The sequence below is a fragment of the Mustelus asterias genome, chromosome 10, assembly GCF_964213995.1.
Source record: "Mustelus asterias chromosome 10, sMusAst1.hap1.1, whole genome shotgun sequence".
NCBI classification, from domain to species: Eukaryota; Metazoa; Chordata; class Chondrichthyes; order Carcharhiniformes; family Triakidae; genus Mustelus; species Mustelus asterias.
In genome coordinates this window covers 80198304-80212971 of record NC_135810.1, presented here as the reverse complement: position 1 = coordinate 80212971, position 14668 = coordinate 80198304, and the positions used below count along the sequence as shown (strand labels likewise).

The following is a 14668-nucleotide window of genomic DNA, read 5'->3' as shown; positions in this document are numbered from 1 at the left end:
AGGTGCTGCCCAGACGCAGACAGATGAAGTGCCGCATTGACGAGAATGGATGAGGTTCCAGCCGGACACAGCCAGGTAAGGTGCTGCCTTGACACACACAGGCGAGGTGCTGGCTCAGTATATGCAGGTGCCTCATAATATAAATTGAGCATTTCTATTTCTAAGATGAACCATGTCTTGAGCTGGACCTTGGTATTTGCATTTATCTTCATACAATCATTTCTAAAGCAAGGCATCAGTCTTGGGACATAAATGAAACATAAATTAACTGGGCTTTATAGAATGTGATATTGCCTGAACAGGCATGCAGGCGACTTGTCCTATAATCTGTGACATTAATAAATGAATGAAAGAAGGCACATCTATATATTTATTTATTCTGATATCTAAATTTCACTGATAAAAACAAAACACAATGGAATGTGCATCTTTGGTAGCCATTCATAAAAGCACAAAATGACTAGAATAACTTGTGCAACATTAAGCTTTAAAATTAACGATAAGAGTGTGAACAAGCAATATCTGAGCGATCACAAAGAATGAGAAATGCATTCCTGAGAGTATGTAAGATGAGAAACATTCAGCAACATTTTCATATCAACAATCAATAGTCATAAAGTATAGAACAAACTGAAACAAAGTAGTAATTAATTGCAGAAATCTGAACTGTTCCAATTATTTCTAATTAAAGTTCTGTAGCACAAATAATTCCGTTGAACAGAAATAGTGTTATTCAGGTGTAATTTGTACTATAATGTACCAAATGTGCTAGGCAGTAAGTAGACATCAACAGGACATTCAATACATAAGCAAACAACCTTTTGTATTTTTAAAATTTGATATTTCATGTTTCAAAGAAAAACACAAAGAATAAATTACTGATTCTTCAGGAATAAAGCTGCCCCAGACTGAATCCATTGGTCCTGGCTGACTCCACACGGGACATCAATGTTTATTACTACCTGATCCCGTTCAGCGCTGGTATATACTGGCAATGAAATGCACTCTTCAGGAGAGTACGGCCCATTAGCACCCTGCAAAAAAAAAATTAAGTTTAAAGTTACTAAAGCCAAAAACAACTGAGAGAATAAAAGAACTAAAAGAGTTTTGTGAAATCGTCAGCACGCAGCTTTTTGGGTGTCTGAGCCAGATAAATCAACAGGAACTAACAATTTGATCAAAACAGGAAAAACGAAGGCAAGCAAACAATGAACAGTCCTGGACAACATGTCCTTTTGTGTCACAGCTTTCTGGTAAACTGTCAGAGCATAAAAGACCTTGGTTGAAAAGTAACTTCCACATTTTTACAGATAAACATTTCTAAAATGTAAGCAAATGTACATTAATGGGAAGTAGGTATGACAGGTTATTCAGTAAAGCGGGGAGTGAGGGGAAGCCTAAGAAATGTGCTTAGAGTTCACTTATGTTCTTCTTTGATGTTCTGGAAAAGATATCAAAGGGGTCTTATTTTCACTCAGCCCCTTTTTTGCAGAAGCACAAATGATGGTTGGGGTTGTTAGCCCCGCCTGCCACTGGGATCTTCCGGACCTGCCAAAAGTCAATGGGCCCTTGGCTGGCCCACCCCCCCATCCCCGTGGTGGGTCCCTGTCTATATTAGACATTTTAAAATTTTTGTCACTCAAATATCACATGTATTTCACATAGAGCAGAGCAATTTGCTAAACGGTGTTTGTTTCCCCCTGGATTGGTTTCTTGGAGTATAGCTATTCCATTGTTTCTGTGAAGACTGACTTAACAGATGGACCTTGCATCACTTCCAAAATTTCTCCAAACATTAATAGGGTTTACTGATGGTCTTGTAAGGTCCAAAACCTCCACCAGCCAGAAATAAGGAGAGGGTGAGTTTGAGAAAGGGGACACTCAATCACTACACCAAAACTACAAAATGCTGAGTGGATTGTTTGTGATGGATATACTGTGTATACATGGATGTACATGTTGATGCAGTCAATGGCCTGGATTGCGATTTGGAAGATTCAGGGACATTTAAAAAATATTTTGTCTGGCTTACGAAGAGGTGGGAGGGAAACTTTTACATTATTCACAACCGGAAGCAGAGAAGTCAGAAGATAGGCCGCACAATGAATTACGGTAAAGATTCTGCAACTTGCTACATCCACAAATTAAAGTAAGGAGACCATTTCAGCAAAAAAAACGACCGTAGTCTCAACTACAGGGCCAACTCTGATCACCTTGTTGTATTGCTCTCGATCCAAACGCCTTTGTTCTCCCAGATCTTACATTCTTCTGTGTTTGCCCATGAAAAAACTTTCCCAAATCATTTACACTTTGGGATTTCAAAATCCCAAATGTCTAGCCTTTGGACCTCCATTCACCAAGACTTTGCAGCTCCTGATTTGCCCAACCACACTCTCACCTCCATCTTATCCTAGAACTCATTAAAACCATTTTTCTCACCCTGACCATTGCCCCTGGTAAGGCTCTCGTCTTTGCTCCTTCAAGTTAAGATTTAAATAGATATGATGGATGACTAGTTAGATATTCATTGCCACATCTGGCTGGACCATGTAACATTCATTCCTGGGATGTGAGCATTGTTAGCTTGCCCAGGATTTATTGTCCATCTCCAGTTTCCCTTGAGCAAGTCCTTGTGAGCCACAATCTTGAATCACTGCCGTCCATGTAGGTATGGCCAAGTGTTGTTGGGGAGGAAGTTTCAGAACTTTGATGCAGCGACAGTGAAAGAACAGCGATATCGTTCCAAGTCGGTGTGTGGCTTTAAGGGGAACTTGCTCTGGTATTGTGTCCATGCATCTGCTGCCCTTGACCTTCTAAGGAGTAGAGGTCAACGGTTTGGGCACTGTTGTCAAAGAAATGTAATTCCCAGCCCTCCAGCCTCACTTTTCTGTCAGTGACCTGGATGGGACCGTACTGAATATTCAGCTGGTTTATTTCATGATAATGAATGCAAGATTTTCATAGAATCATAAAAATCATAGAAATCATAGAAACCCTACAGTGCAGAAGGAGGCCATTCGGCCCATCGAGTCTGCACTGACCACAATCCCACCCAGGCCCTACCCCCACATATTTACCCGCTAATCTCTCTAACCTACACATCCCAGGACTCTAAGGGGCAATTTTTAACCTGGCCAATCAACCTAACCCGCACATCTTTGGACTGTGGGAGGAAACCGGAGCACCCGGAGGAAACCCACGCAGACACGAGGAGAATGTGCAAACTCCACACAGACAGTGACCCGAGCTGGGAATCGAACCCGGGACCCTGGAGCTGTGAAGCAGCAGTGCTAACCACTGTGCTACCGTGCCGCCCATTTTATGAGATGATTAATGTTTTGGACTGTTTCTTTAATTCAAGATGAAATGGGGGATTAACAGAGTCAAATGATCTGCTCTGATTTCTGCCTGACAACAAGCCCGTGTGACTTGGTTACCATGGTGACAGTAGGCTACAGAAAGGCATAGGCCATATTTCACAGCTGAAAACAAAACCATGAGTAACTGGGCTGACAGTGGACAGACTTTCTGTCTCTAAGGTTTCAGAGAGAGAGAGCAGTCGCTCAGAAAAGACAAAAGGCTGTAGTGTGTGTGGTCAGCAGAGAGGAGTGTGCTGCTTTTCCCTGAACTACTAGACAGAATGCAGGATGGAGGGCAGTCTCAGGTCGAAGAGAAGAATCCTGTGGAATTCCAAAGACACCAGATTTGCCCCAGAAAGGCTGAGAGGAGAAATTGCTGGAATGGGACATGCTGCTGGCAGATAGTTCAGGAATTCTTCAAATACCTCTGAAGAAGAGTCATATTGGACTCGAAAGGTTAAATTGGTTTCTCTCTCCACAGATGCTGCAAGACCTGCTGAGTTTTTCTAGCACTTTCTGTTTTTATTTCATATTTCCAGAATCTGCAATATTTTGGCTTCTATTACTTGTCTGAGGCCAGCTAGGATTGTTAAAACTTAGGAATTGCTTAAACAAACACACAGATAGGTGTGGGCATCCCAGTGATATATTTGTCTGCAATTTTGCATGAAATACATGTTTTTAGTACCCTAATGCAGCAGCCCCATTACAAATGAAAGCAGACTCTCCAGGATATATGCAGATCAATCACATTTTTAAAAATTCATTCATGGGACTTGGGTGTCACTGGCTGGCCAGCATTTATTGCCATCCCTAGTTGCCTGAGGGCAGTTGAGAATAAACCACATTGCTGTGGCTCTGGAGTCACATGTAGGCCAGACCGAGTAAAGACAGCAGATTTCCTTTCCTAAAGGACATTAGTGAACCAGATGGGTTTTTCCAACAATCGGCAATGATTTCTTGGTCATCAATAGATTCTTAATTCCAGATCTTTTTTATTGAATTCAAATTCCACCAACTGCCTTGGTGGGATTCGAACATGGATCCCCAAACATTAGTTGAGTTTCTGGATCAATAGACTAGCGCTGGTACCACTAGGCCATCACCTCCACTAAGTTCTTGAGCTCTTAGCAAGGACTGAAATTCTGAATATGCAACTTAAGTAGTCAGGTAATACTGTTTGAACTTCTTTTAGATAATTTATATGACAAACTGTTTTGTACTGTAAGTATAGTGTAGAAATTCCTTTTTTATAACATCTGGAAAACTCCCAGCTCCCAGGCTCTATGAAGAGGGACGAGAATTATTAATACAAATTCCATGCCCTTTATATCAGATTACAGAGGAGGTCCCAGGCCTATACAAACTGCAGGTAGTGGACTAAGACAATTGTGGAATTGAGATGGAAGGGGATTTCCTGGTTCCCCAACCTTGGCTTCCAGTTGGAGCTATGGAGGGCTGCCAATTTTGCAGCACTTTAGAAGAAGTTGACATTAGGTCTTCTGGCTGGTCCTCCTCAGATTTATGAGTCTGAAGAAGCCAGGCTGCAAGGTATGAAGCCCAAGGGTCTTCTTCAACAGGAGCCAGAAGGCTTTTAGGCAGACAGTCATTGCTAAACTTTTCAGTGATCTTAAGTTTCTGTGCAATGAGACCTGGGTGTCCTCGTACACCAGTCACTGAAGGTAAGCATGCATTTTCAGCAGGCACTAAAAAAGGCAGATGATACGTTGGCATTCATAGTGAGAGGATTCGAGTACAGAAGCAGGGATGTCTTTTTGTAATTATACAGGGCCTTGATGAGGCCACTCCTGCAATATTGTGTGCAGTTTTGGTCTCCTTTTCTGAGGAACGATATTCTTGCACTAGAGGGCATGTGTTAAGGTGAAAGGAGAAAAGTTTAAAGGGAATATTAGGGGGAGCTTCTTCACGCAGAGAGTGGTGGGAGTGTGGAATGAGCTGCCGGATAAAGTGGTAAATACAGGGTCACTTTTAACATTTAAGAAAAACTTGGACGGGTTCATGGATGAGAGGGGTATGGAGGGATATGGTCCAAGTGCAGGTCAGTGGGACTAGGAAAAAAATGGTTCGGCACAGCCAAGAAGGGCCTAAAGGCTTGTTTCTGAGCTGTAATTTTCTATGGTTCTATGGAATGCAGCGAAGGTTTACCAGGCTGATTCTGGGATGGCAGGACTGACATATGAGGAGAGATTGAGCCGGTTAGGCTTGTATTTGCAGGAGCTCAGAAGAATGAGGAGGGGAATCTCAGAGAAACCTATAAAATTCAAACAAGGCTACTTGGGGTAGATGCAAGAAGTATGTTTCTGACAGTGGGGGTGTCCAGAACCAGGAGTCACAGTCTGAGGATACAGAGTAGACCGTTTAGGATAGAGATGAGGAGAGATTTCTTCACCCAGAGAGTGGTCAGCCTGTGGAATTTGCAACCACTGAAAGCAGTCGCGACCAAAACTTTGTATGCTTTCAAGAAGCAGTTAGATATAGTTCGGGGTGAAGTGGGGAGGGGGGTGGAGACAGGATCAGGCGACTGAGTTGGATGGTTAGCCATGATCATAATGAATGGCGGAGCAGGCTCAAAGGGCCAAGTGGGCTCCTCCTGCTCCTATTCCCTGATGCAACGTCCTGCATGGGTTGGATGCACAAAATCTGAATGCTGAAGGCACAGCGGTCCTTATCTGCACTATTACTGCTGTGGTTGTTGGTGAAGGGGAAACTGAAGAGGAATATTGGGGCTAATCTCCCTAGGCTTTCTACCTCTAGTACTACTTTAAAACTACTTGCATGCTTTGTCACTTTTCAATTAATACAGTGCTCAATAGTAAAAATTTACAAATATCATGAATATGTACTCCATTTTGACATCATCCATATAATTGACATTATTTAATAACAATAGAAATAAACACAGGAAATACTGGATTTGTGCAATAGATCCATGAATCTGCAAAACAGAAAAGTGACAATTTTGAGTTAAATCACTTATCGGAAGTGATAAAATTAACCTATGCTTTCCACATTCAGATGCTTGTTAATTTTCTGCGCACTGTCATTTTCTACTATTATTTCAGATTTCCATCCTTTTACACTTAAATGCTCAATTACACTTCCTGAGTACGAGGTGACAGAACTATTCCGTTCTAACACTTATCTACTTTTGAACATGCAATATGATTACATCTTTGTAATTTTGCAAAATTACTTGTTGCATGAGTCTCTGCCTATGCATTTTTAGCTGGTGATAAGCTAGCACTTCCATTACTATTTTTCAAAATAGACCTCGAATATTTTAGAATTAAAATGAATAATGGTTGCTATTATGAGCAAACATAAGGAACAGGAGCAGGAGTAGACCATGTGGCTCTCTGAGCCTGCTCCAACATTCAATAAAATCATAGCTGATCTTCTGCCTCAACTCCATTTTCCTGCCTGCTCCATAACCCTTGATTTCCCGAGGGACCAGAAATCTGTCTTTCTCAGCCCTAAATATGTTCAATGATGGAGCATCCACAAACTTTGGCTTGACAATTCCAAAGATACACAATCCTTGGACTGAAGAAATTTCTCTTCATCTCAGTCCTAAATAATCAGCCCTTTGTCCTGAGTCTGGGCCCTGTGTTCTGGATCCCCATCCAGGAGAAATAACCTCCTAGTGTCTACCCTGTCAAGATCTTTCAAAATCTTGAATGTCTCAATGAGATCACCTCTCATTCTTCTAAACTCTGGACAGTATGGACCCAATTTACACAGCCTCCTATCATAAAACAACCTTCCAGGAACTAATCTAATGAATTTTCACTGTACTACTTCCAAGGGAAGCATATCCTCTTTAAATATGGAGACCAGTACTGTGTGCAGTATTCCAGATGTGACCTCACCAAACACCTGTACAATTCTAGCAAGACTTTCAATCCCTTTGTCATAAAGGCCAAAATGCACGGTGGCACAGTGGTTAGCACTGCTGCCTCAGAGCGCCATTTAACCCGAGGTTCAATTCTGACCTCGGGTCACTGTCTGTGTGGAGTTTGCACATTCTTCCCGTGTCTCCATGGGTTTCCTCCGGGTGTTCCAGTTTCCTCCCACAGTCCAAAGATGTGCAGATTAGGTTGATTGGCCATGCCTAGTGTCAGGGGATTAGCAGAGTAAATATGTGGGGTTATGGGAATAGGACCTGGGTGGGATTGTGGTCAGTATAGACTCGATGGGCCGAATGCACTGTAGGGATTCTATGTTTCTATGATATTCCATTTGCTTCCCTATTTTTTTGCTGCACCTACATGGTAACTTTGTGTTCCTTGTAAAAGTACACCCAAGTTTTTCTGAACATCATTTACAAGTTTCACATCATTTAAGAATAATCTGCTTTCCTATTAATACGAACATGAATAAATTTGTGCTTCTCCACTATGCTCTCTCTGTCAGTTTAATGCCCATTCACTTAACCATATCTTTTTTCATCCTCTTTGTGTTCTTTTCACAGCTTACATTCCCACCTGGCTTTGCATCATCATCAAACTTAGATTCATTAGTCTTGGTCTAGAACAGGACCAAGAACGGGACTTCATATTTTTACCCAAGTTACTCAGTTGAAAAAGCACTGGAAACAAGAATATACAGGATAATTAAACAACAACACTGGCAAGTTCGGACTCACAAAATATTTGGTTGATCATTTACTAGATGGTTCTGTACCTTTTTTGTAGGTACCTTCTCATCGGCTTTTCAGTTAGTTAAGTTGCAATGCACACCGCCTTGCAAATATTAAACCCCATTAAGTCATATTTCAAACATGGATGTGTAGAAAATTACTGCCAATGCCGTATTACTGATCTACAAAAAACAAAAACTACTGGAAATGCACAGTAGGTTGATTGGCATCCAAAAAAGAAAGGTAGGTTATGCTTCATGTGGGACCCAGCATTAAAATAGTCTTCATCATTACTGATTAAGGTGGATAAAGAGCTTAAAGATTTAGACCTGAAACAAATTAGTACCTGAGGAATCCAGGCCATATAACAGGGGGGCACAGCTGACACGCTGGGAGAATCATGCTGGTTTTCTGAAAGTCGATTCCCATCAAAGCTGCATCCCTCTAGATAGAGGCCTCCAATCTGTCAGAAAGACATATTAAATATTTAGTTGTGTGTCAGGAACCATTGAATGCCAAAACTCAATTAACTCTACTGTAATAAGGATAGATAAGACTCTGAAAAATAAAAGTCATTGCTGCTAATAAATAACAGGAAACTAAAGCCTCAACCTGATATGTGAGAATAGGAAATCTGATTCTAACAAATAACCTCTCCATGAGGGCAAACTCTGAAAACTTCCCTTCTCGCCCAAAGATGGAAGGATAAGATTATTTTGGCACCAATTACACCATCTACCTGCAGATATAATTAAGCTTAAAACACCAACAGAACTGTGCTCTCTGTAGACAGAACAATATTTTACAATCTCATGTAACAGACATTAAAATAACAGGAATTACATAACAATGGGGATTAGAGTGCATGGAATCCCTTAGAGAGTTATCTGCATGATTTCTAACCAGGTACACAAACACAAAGTTAGAACAGCACAGCTACATGTTATAAAAGGAAATCCAAGGCCTGAATTTTACGTTTGGAGTGCGTGTGAAGTTGGCAGGACTGGAAGTGAATGTTAAACCTGTTCCCGGCAAAGATCACATTGTTCACATGATATTATGCTAGGTGGCCAATTAAGGCCCACCCAATGTGGTATTAAACTGCTCGTAGACATTCCAGTGTGGGTGGGGTGGGAACCTGTCAGGTGCCGGGTCCAATGGGGACACAGCACCCCCAGATGTAAGTTGAAGGTATCTTGAGTACAAAAGGAGTTCATCAAGGCTGTCATTATTTGCGTTCATTATTTTGAAATTTGTGTTCTGTTTGGCAGCTTTGTATGTTCTTTCTTTGTTCATTTAGAATAACAACATTATTTTGCTTTAATGGGCTGAGGTGACTTGGTGGCTGTGATAGGTGCTAGATGCAGCATAGACTTGTAGCCAGATGGTGTTGTGTGGTGCTGGAGTTTGGTTGGTTTAACATTTAACGATTAGAGACTGTGCCATTGGCATGAGAAAGCATCGATTCCTTGGATGCCAGCTGAAGGTTTGCAGGGTCAAAGCATCATCCCTGGTGTCCTAGCCTTCCTCACGGTTCCTGTCAACTGCCTCCACGTCTTCACTCTGTGCCTCCCCAATTTCTCCCTCAGGCCCGTCACTGGAAGCATCCTCCCAGGCCCGTGGAGCTGCCTTCCTCAGCCTCCACTGGGTCCCTCCTTGCCAGAGCCAGGTTGTGCAGGCCGCAGCATGTGATAACTATGAGGGAGACATGCTCTGGAGGATGCTACAATGCTCCCCCTGTTCAGTCCAGCCATCTTGAAGTGCACCTTGAGCAGCTCGATGGTCCTCTCCATCACCGCCCTTGTGGAGGCATGATCCCTGTTGTACCTTGCTCCACCTCTATTCTTGGGTGACAGAGTGGGGTCATCAGCACCATTTCAAGGGATAGCCCTTGTCACCCATCTTGCAGAGCCACGCGCAGCCTTGGTATCTATGAGTGTCGCTAGATGTAAGCATTATGTGAACTTCCAGGGTAATGGGCACAAACTTGGAGAATCTGTGTCTCATGGTCGCAGGCGATCTGCATATTCATTGAGTGTACATCCTTGCAGTTTACGAAGGTTCTCACTCGCCTGCTGGCACCTTGATGGCAATGAGTGCCATTTATTACACTCTGAATCGGGGAACCCAGCCATCGCTGTGAAGCCTCTGGTTCTCTCAGCCTGGCTGCCCTCGTCTGTCTGACTCAAAGTCATTTACAGCACAGGAGCAGGCCATTCAGTCTATCGTATCCATTGTCAACAAAGATCTACTGCAATAATCCAATTTTCCAGCACTTGTCCCATAGAACTGGAGGTTATGGCAAAGCAAGTAAATATCTAAATGCTTCTTAAATGTAACAAGAGTTTCTGATTCAACCACCGTTTTAGGCAGTGAGTTCCAGACTCCGACCATTGAGTGAAAAAGTTTCTCCTCCATTCCCCTCTTAGTCTTTTACCTCTTACCTCACTTATATCTTTGCCCCTGTTTTTTGATCTTCTACTAATGGAAAAAGTACCCTCCTATCCACCATATCTATGTCCCTCATAATCTGACACACCCCTATTAGATTCCCTCTCAACCTTCTCTGCTCCAAGGTAAACAGCCCCAGTATATTCATCATCACTGACATCCTTCTATAAACTGGTGACCAGAACTGCTCGCAGTATTCCAATTGTGGTCTAACTAGCATTTTATACAGTTCCAGCATGACCTCCTGGCTATTTGTATTCTATGCCTCGGCTAATAAAGGCAAATATCCTGTTAATCAAGTAACAGTATCCCATGTGCCTTTTTAACTACCTTATCTAGCTTCAGGGATCTGTGGATATGCACTCTAAGGTCCCTCTGATCTTCAGTATTTTCTAGGGTTCTACCTTTCACAGTGTAATCCTTTGCCTTGCTAGCCCTCCGCAAGTGTATTAACTCACACTTTTCCAGCATGAATTCCCTTTTCCACTGCACTGCCTATCTGACCAGTCCATTGATACCATAGAAACATAGAAAATAGCAGGAGAAGGCCATTCGGCCCTTCAAACCTGCTCCATCATTCATTATGATCATAGCTGATCATCCAACTCAATAGCCTGACCCCATATCCTTTGACCCCCTTCATCTCAAGTGATATATCAAACTGCTTCTTGAAAACATTCAATGTTTTGGCCTCAGCTGTTTTCTGTGGTAGCGAATTCTCCTGCAGTCTATGCCTACACAGTTAGAGCTGATTTCTGGCCAAATCATGTGGCATGTTGCTGTCATGGTGTCCCTTCAGAGGCAGAGCCTCTTGCAGCACTGGACCTCAGATATGTGGAGGTAGTTGATGCACTGCCTGTACACTCTAGCCGCTGGGTAATGGCATCCTTAGTGGATGCTACCACCTTGATCACCCTGCTGGCCTGTGCTTCTCCTCTCAAAGGTCACTCCCTGGAACGCTTCTCCCTGTCACCTGGCCTCCTCTCCCTCCTGCAGAATTGTTACGGCGCAGAAAGAGGTCACTCGGACCATCGTTTCTGGTTTTCCAAATGAACTTAGTGCCATTCTGCTTTTACCTATAACCCTGCACATTCTTCCTTTTTAGAAAACAATCTAATTCCCTTTTGAATGCTTCAATCGAACCGATCTCCACTACACTCAGGCAGAGTATTTCTAACCTTAACCACGCGTGAAAACATTTTTCCTCATGTCACTTTTACGTCTTTAACAATTACTTCAAACCCGCTCCCTTAATCATTTCTTGAGTGGGAACAGTTTCTCCCTATCTACTCTGCCCAGACCCCTCATGTTTTGAATACCACCATCAAATTTCCACTCATCATTCTTTTCTTCAAGGAAAACAGATTTAACTTCTCCAGCCTATCTTCATAGATGAAGTTTCTCATCCCTGGAACCATTCTCATCAATCTCTTCTGCACATTCTCCAATGTCGCCACATCCTTCCTAAAGTGCAATGTCCAGAGCTGGATGCAGTACTCTAGATTAGGTCTAACTAGTGTCTTACACTAATTCAACGTAATCACCTTGTACTTGTACTCTATGCCCCTATCAATGAAACTTAGGACACTCTTAGCTTTATTAACTACTGTCTCAAGCTGTCCTGCCACCTTCAGCGAATTATGCACATATGCAACTACATCCCTCTGCTCCTCCATCCCCATTAGACTTGTGCCCTTATCTTAAATTTTCTCTCCATGTTCTTTCCATCAAAATGAATCACTTCACATTTCTCCGCATTGAACCTTATCTGCCACTTGTCCGTCCATTCCACAAATTTGTTCTATATTATCCTCCTCACAATTCACAATGCTTCCAAGTTCATATCATCCACAGACTTTGAAATTGTGTGCTGTACACCAAGGTTTAGGTCACCAATGTATAGATCAGGAAAAACAAGTGTCTCATCACTGACCCCTGGGGAACTCCATTACACTTCTTCCGACTCGAAAAACATCCATTAACCACTAATCTCTGTCTTCTGTCACTCAACCAATTCCATATTCATGTTGCTACTATCCATTCTATTCCATGAGTTATAACTCACTCACAAGTTTGTTGCATGGCACTGTATGAAATGCCTTTTGGAATCTAAGGAAAAATGAGGAAAAAATGTTTTATGCATGAGGTGGTTAGGATCTGGAATCTGTGCTGCCTGAGCGTGTGGTGGGCACAGATTCTATTGTGGATTTCAAAAAAAGGATTGGATAATTACCTGATTTGAATGGCTATGGGGAAAAACAAGGGTTCCTCTTACAGAGAGCCAGAGCAGACACAATGGGCCAAGTGGCCTCTTTCTGAACTGTAACCATTCAAGTATGTTTGTAATATATATAAATCTGTTTGTAATATATATATAAATGATTTGGAGGAAAATGTAACTGGATTGATTAGCAAGTTTGCGGACGACACAAAAGTTGGTGGAATTGCAGACAGTGATAAAGACCATCAGAGGACACAGCAGGATATAGATCGGTTGGACACTTGGGCGGAGAGATGGTAGATGGAGTTTAGTCCAGACAAATGTGAGGTAATGCATTTTGGAAGGTCTAATACAGATGGGAAATATACAGTAAATGGCAGAACCCTTAAGAGTATTGATAGGCAGAGGGATCTGGGTATACAGGTATACCGTTCACTGAAAGTGGCAGGCAGAGAAGGTAGTCAAGAAGTCATACAGCATAGTTGCCGTCATCGGCCGGGGCATTGAGTTTAAAAATTGGGAAGTCATGTTGCAGCTTTATAGAACCTTAGTTAGGCCGCACTTGGAATATAGTGTCCAATTCTGGTCACCACACTGCCAGAAAGATGTGGAGGCTTTAGAGAGGGTACAGAAAAGATTTCCAGGATGTTGCCTGGTATGGAGGGCATTAGCTATGAGGAGAGGTTGGAGAAACTTGGTTTGTTCTCACTGGAATGACAGAGGTTGAGAGGCGACCTGATCGAAGTCTACAAGATTATGAGAGGCATGGACAAAGTGGATAGTCAGAAGCTTTTTCCCTGGGCGAAAGAATCAATTACTAGAGGGCATAGGTTTAAGGTGCGAGAGGCAAGGTTTAAAGGAGATGTACGAGGCAGATTTCTTTTTACACAGAGGATGGTGGGTGCCTGGAACTCGCTGCCAGAGGAGGTAGTGGAAGCAGATACGATAGTGACTTTTAAGGGGCGTCTTGATAAATACACGAATAGGATGGGAATAGAGGGATATGGTCCCTGGAAGGGTAGGGGGTTTTAGTTAAGTCAGGCAGCATGGTCAGTGCAGGCTTGAAGGGCCGAAGGGCCTGTTCCTGTGCTGTAATTTTCTTTGTTCTATTCTATATCAATGCAAGTTGTTATTCATTTCAAGACCTGTCAACTTCATCTTTAAATAGCCCCATGGTCACACCATACCCTTGTGCAGAAATCTTCTCCAGTCATTTATCCCTGCATACACTCCTTGTTCACTGACTCCAATTGCCCAAGTTCCTTTTCACTGATTGCACGATCGTTTAACCATAATGGCCCTTACCATTGAGATTAACATCCATCCCCCGCCCTGATCCCCTTTACAAACATTTTTCTCTTTGCTCATGATTTCTCTTCCTCCTTAATCTTTTGTTGCTCTTTCTCCCTTATTACTCCACTTTAACAGGTCTTTCTGCATCTCAAGAGCACTGTAAGATCATAAATTATTATAGTTGCAACTCTGGTTGAAGTACAAAAATAAATTAGTGCTTGGGAGGCAACTGAGTAAAATAATCTGAGAAATAGGGAAATAATCAAATCCGAAAGTGTGTCATTCAGAAACTATGGGAGTGATTCTCCCATCCCGGGTCATCTGTCGGGTCGGGGTGGGAGATGCACGTCGCCGGCCTTGTTCCGGGATTTGAATAGGATGGGAATAGAGGGATATGGTCCCTGCCAGGAACACATGCGCATCTCCCAGAGCCGGAGAACAGTCGGAGACCAGACCACGCCGGAACCCGACGGGAAGACAGGCAAGTAATTTGAATCTTTTTTTAATGTAATTTAAATGTATTTAAAATGTAATTATCGGGAACTTGCCGGTCCTGATTGAATCTCCCACCCCACCAGGAGTACTTCATTCTGGTGGGATTTAGAGTAGCTCTCCATGGGGAACTAGCGGGAGACCCTACCAGAATGAAACGGGGGGGGGGGGGGGCAATCAGGGCCCCCCCAG

At 42.7% G+C, this 14668-nt stretch overlaps 1 protein-coding gene across 2 annotated transcripts in view; it reads right to left on the bottom strand.

The window, feature by feature from the left end:
* Positions 1 to 356: 356 nt before the first annotated feature.
* dync2h1 (dynein cytoplasmic 2 heavy chain 1) overlaps positions 357 to 14668 on the bottom strand; it is a 524787-nt gene continuing 510475 nt past the window's right edge. For both annotated transcript variants that reach the window (XM_078222026.1, XM_078222027.1), the window contains 2 exons: positions 8366 to 8482; positions 357 to 1034 (listed from right to left, as the gene is read on the bottom strand). In XM_078222026.1, the coding sequence (XP_078078152.1) occupies positions 876 to 1034; positions 8366 to 8482 (276 nt within the window). In that variant the 3' untranslated portion in view covers positions 357 to 875. The remainder of the gene's footprint in view (positions 1035 to 8365; positions 8483 to 14668) is intronic.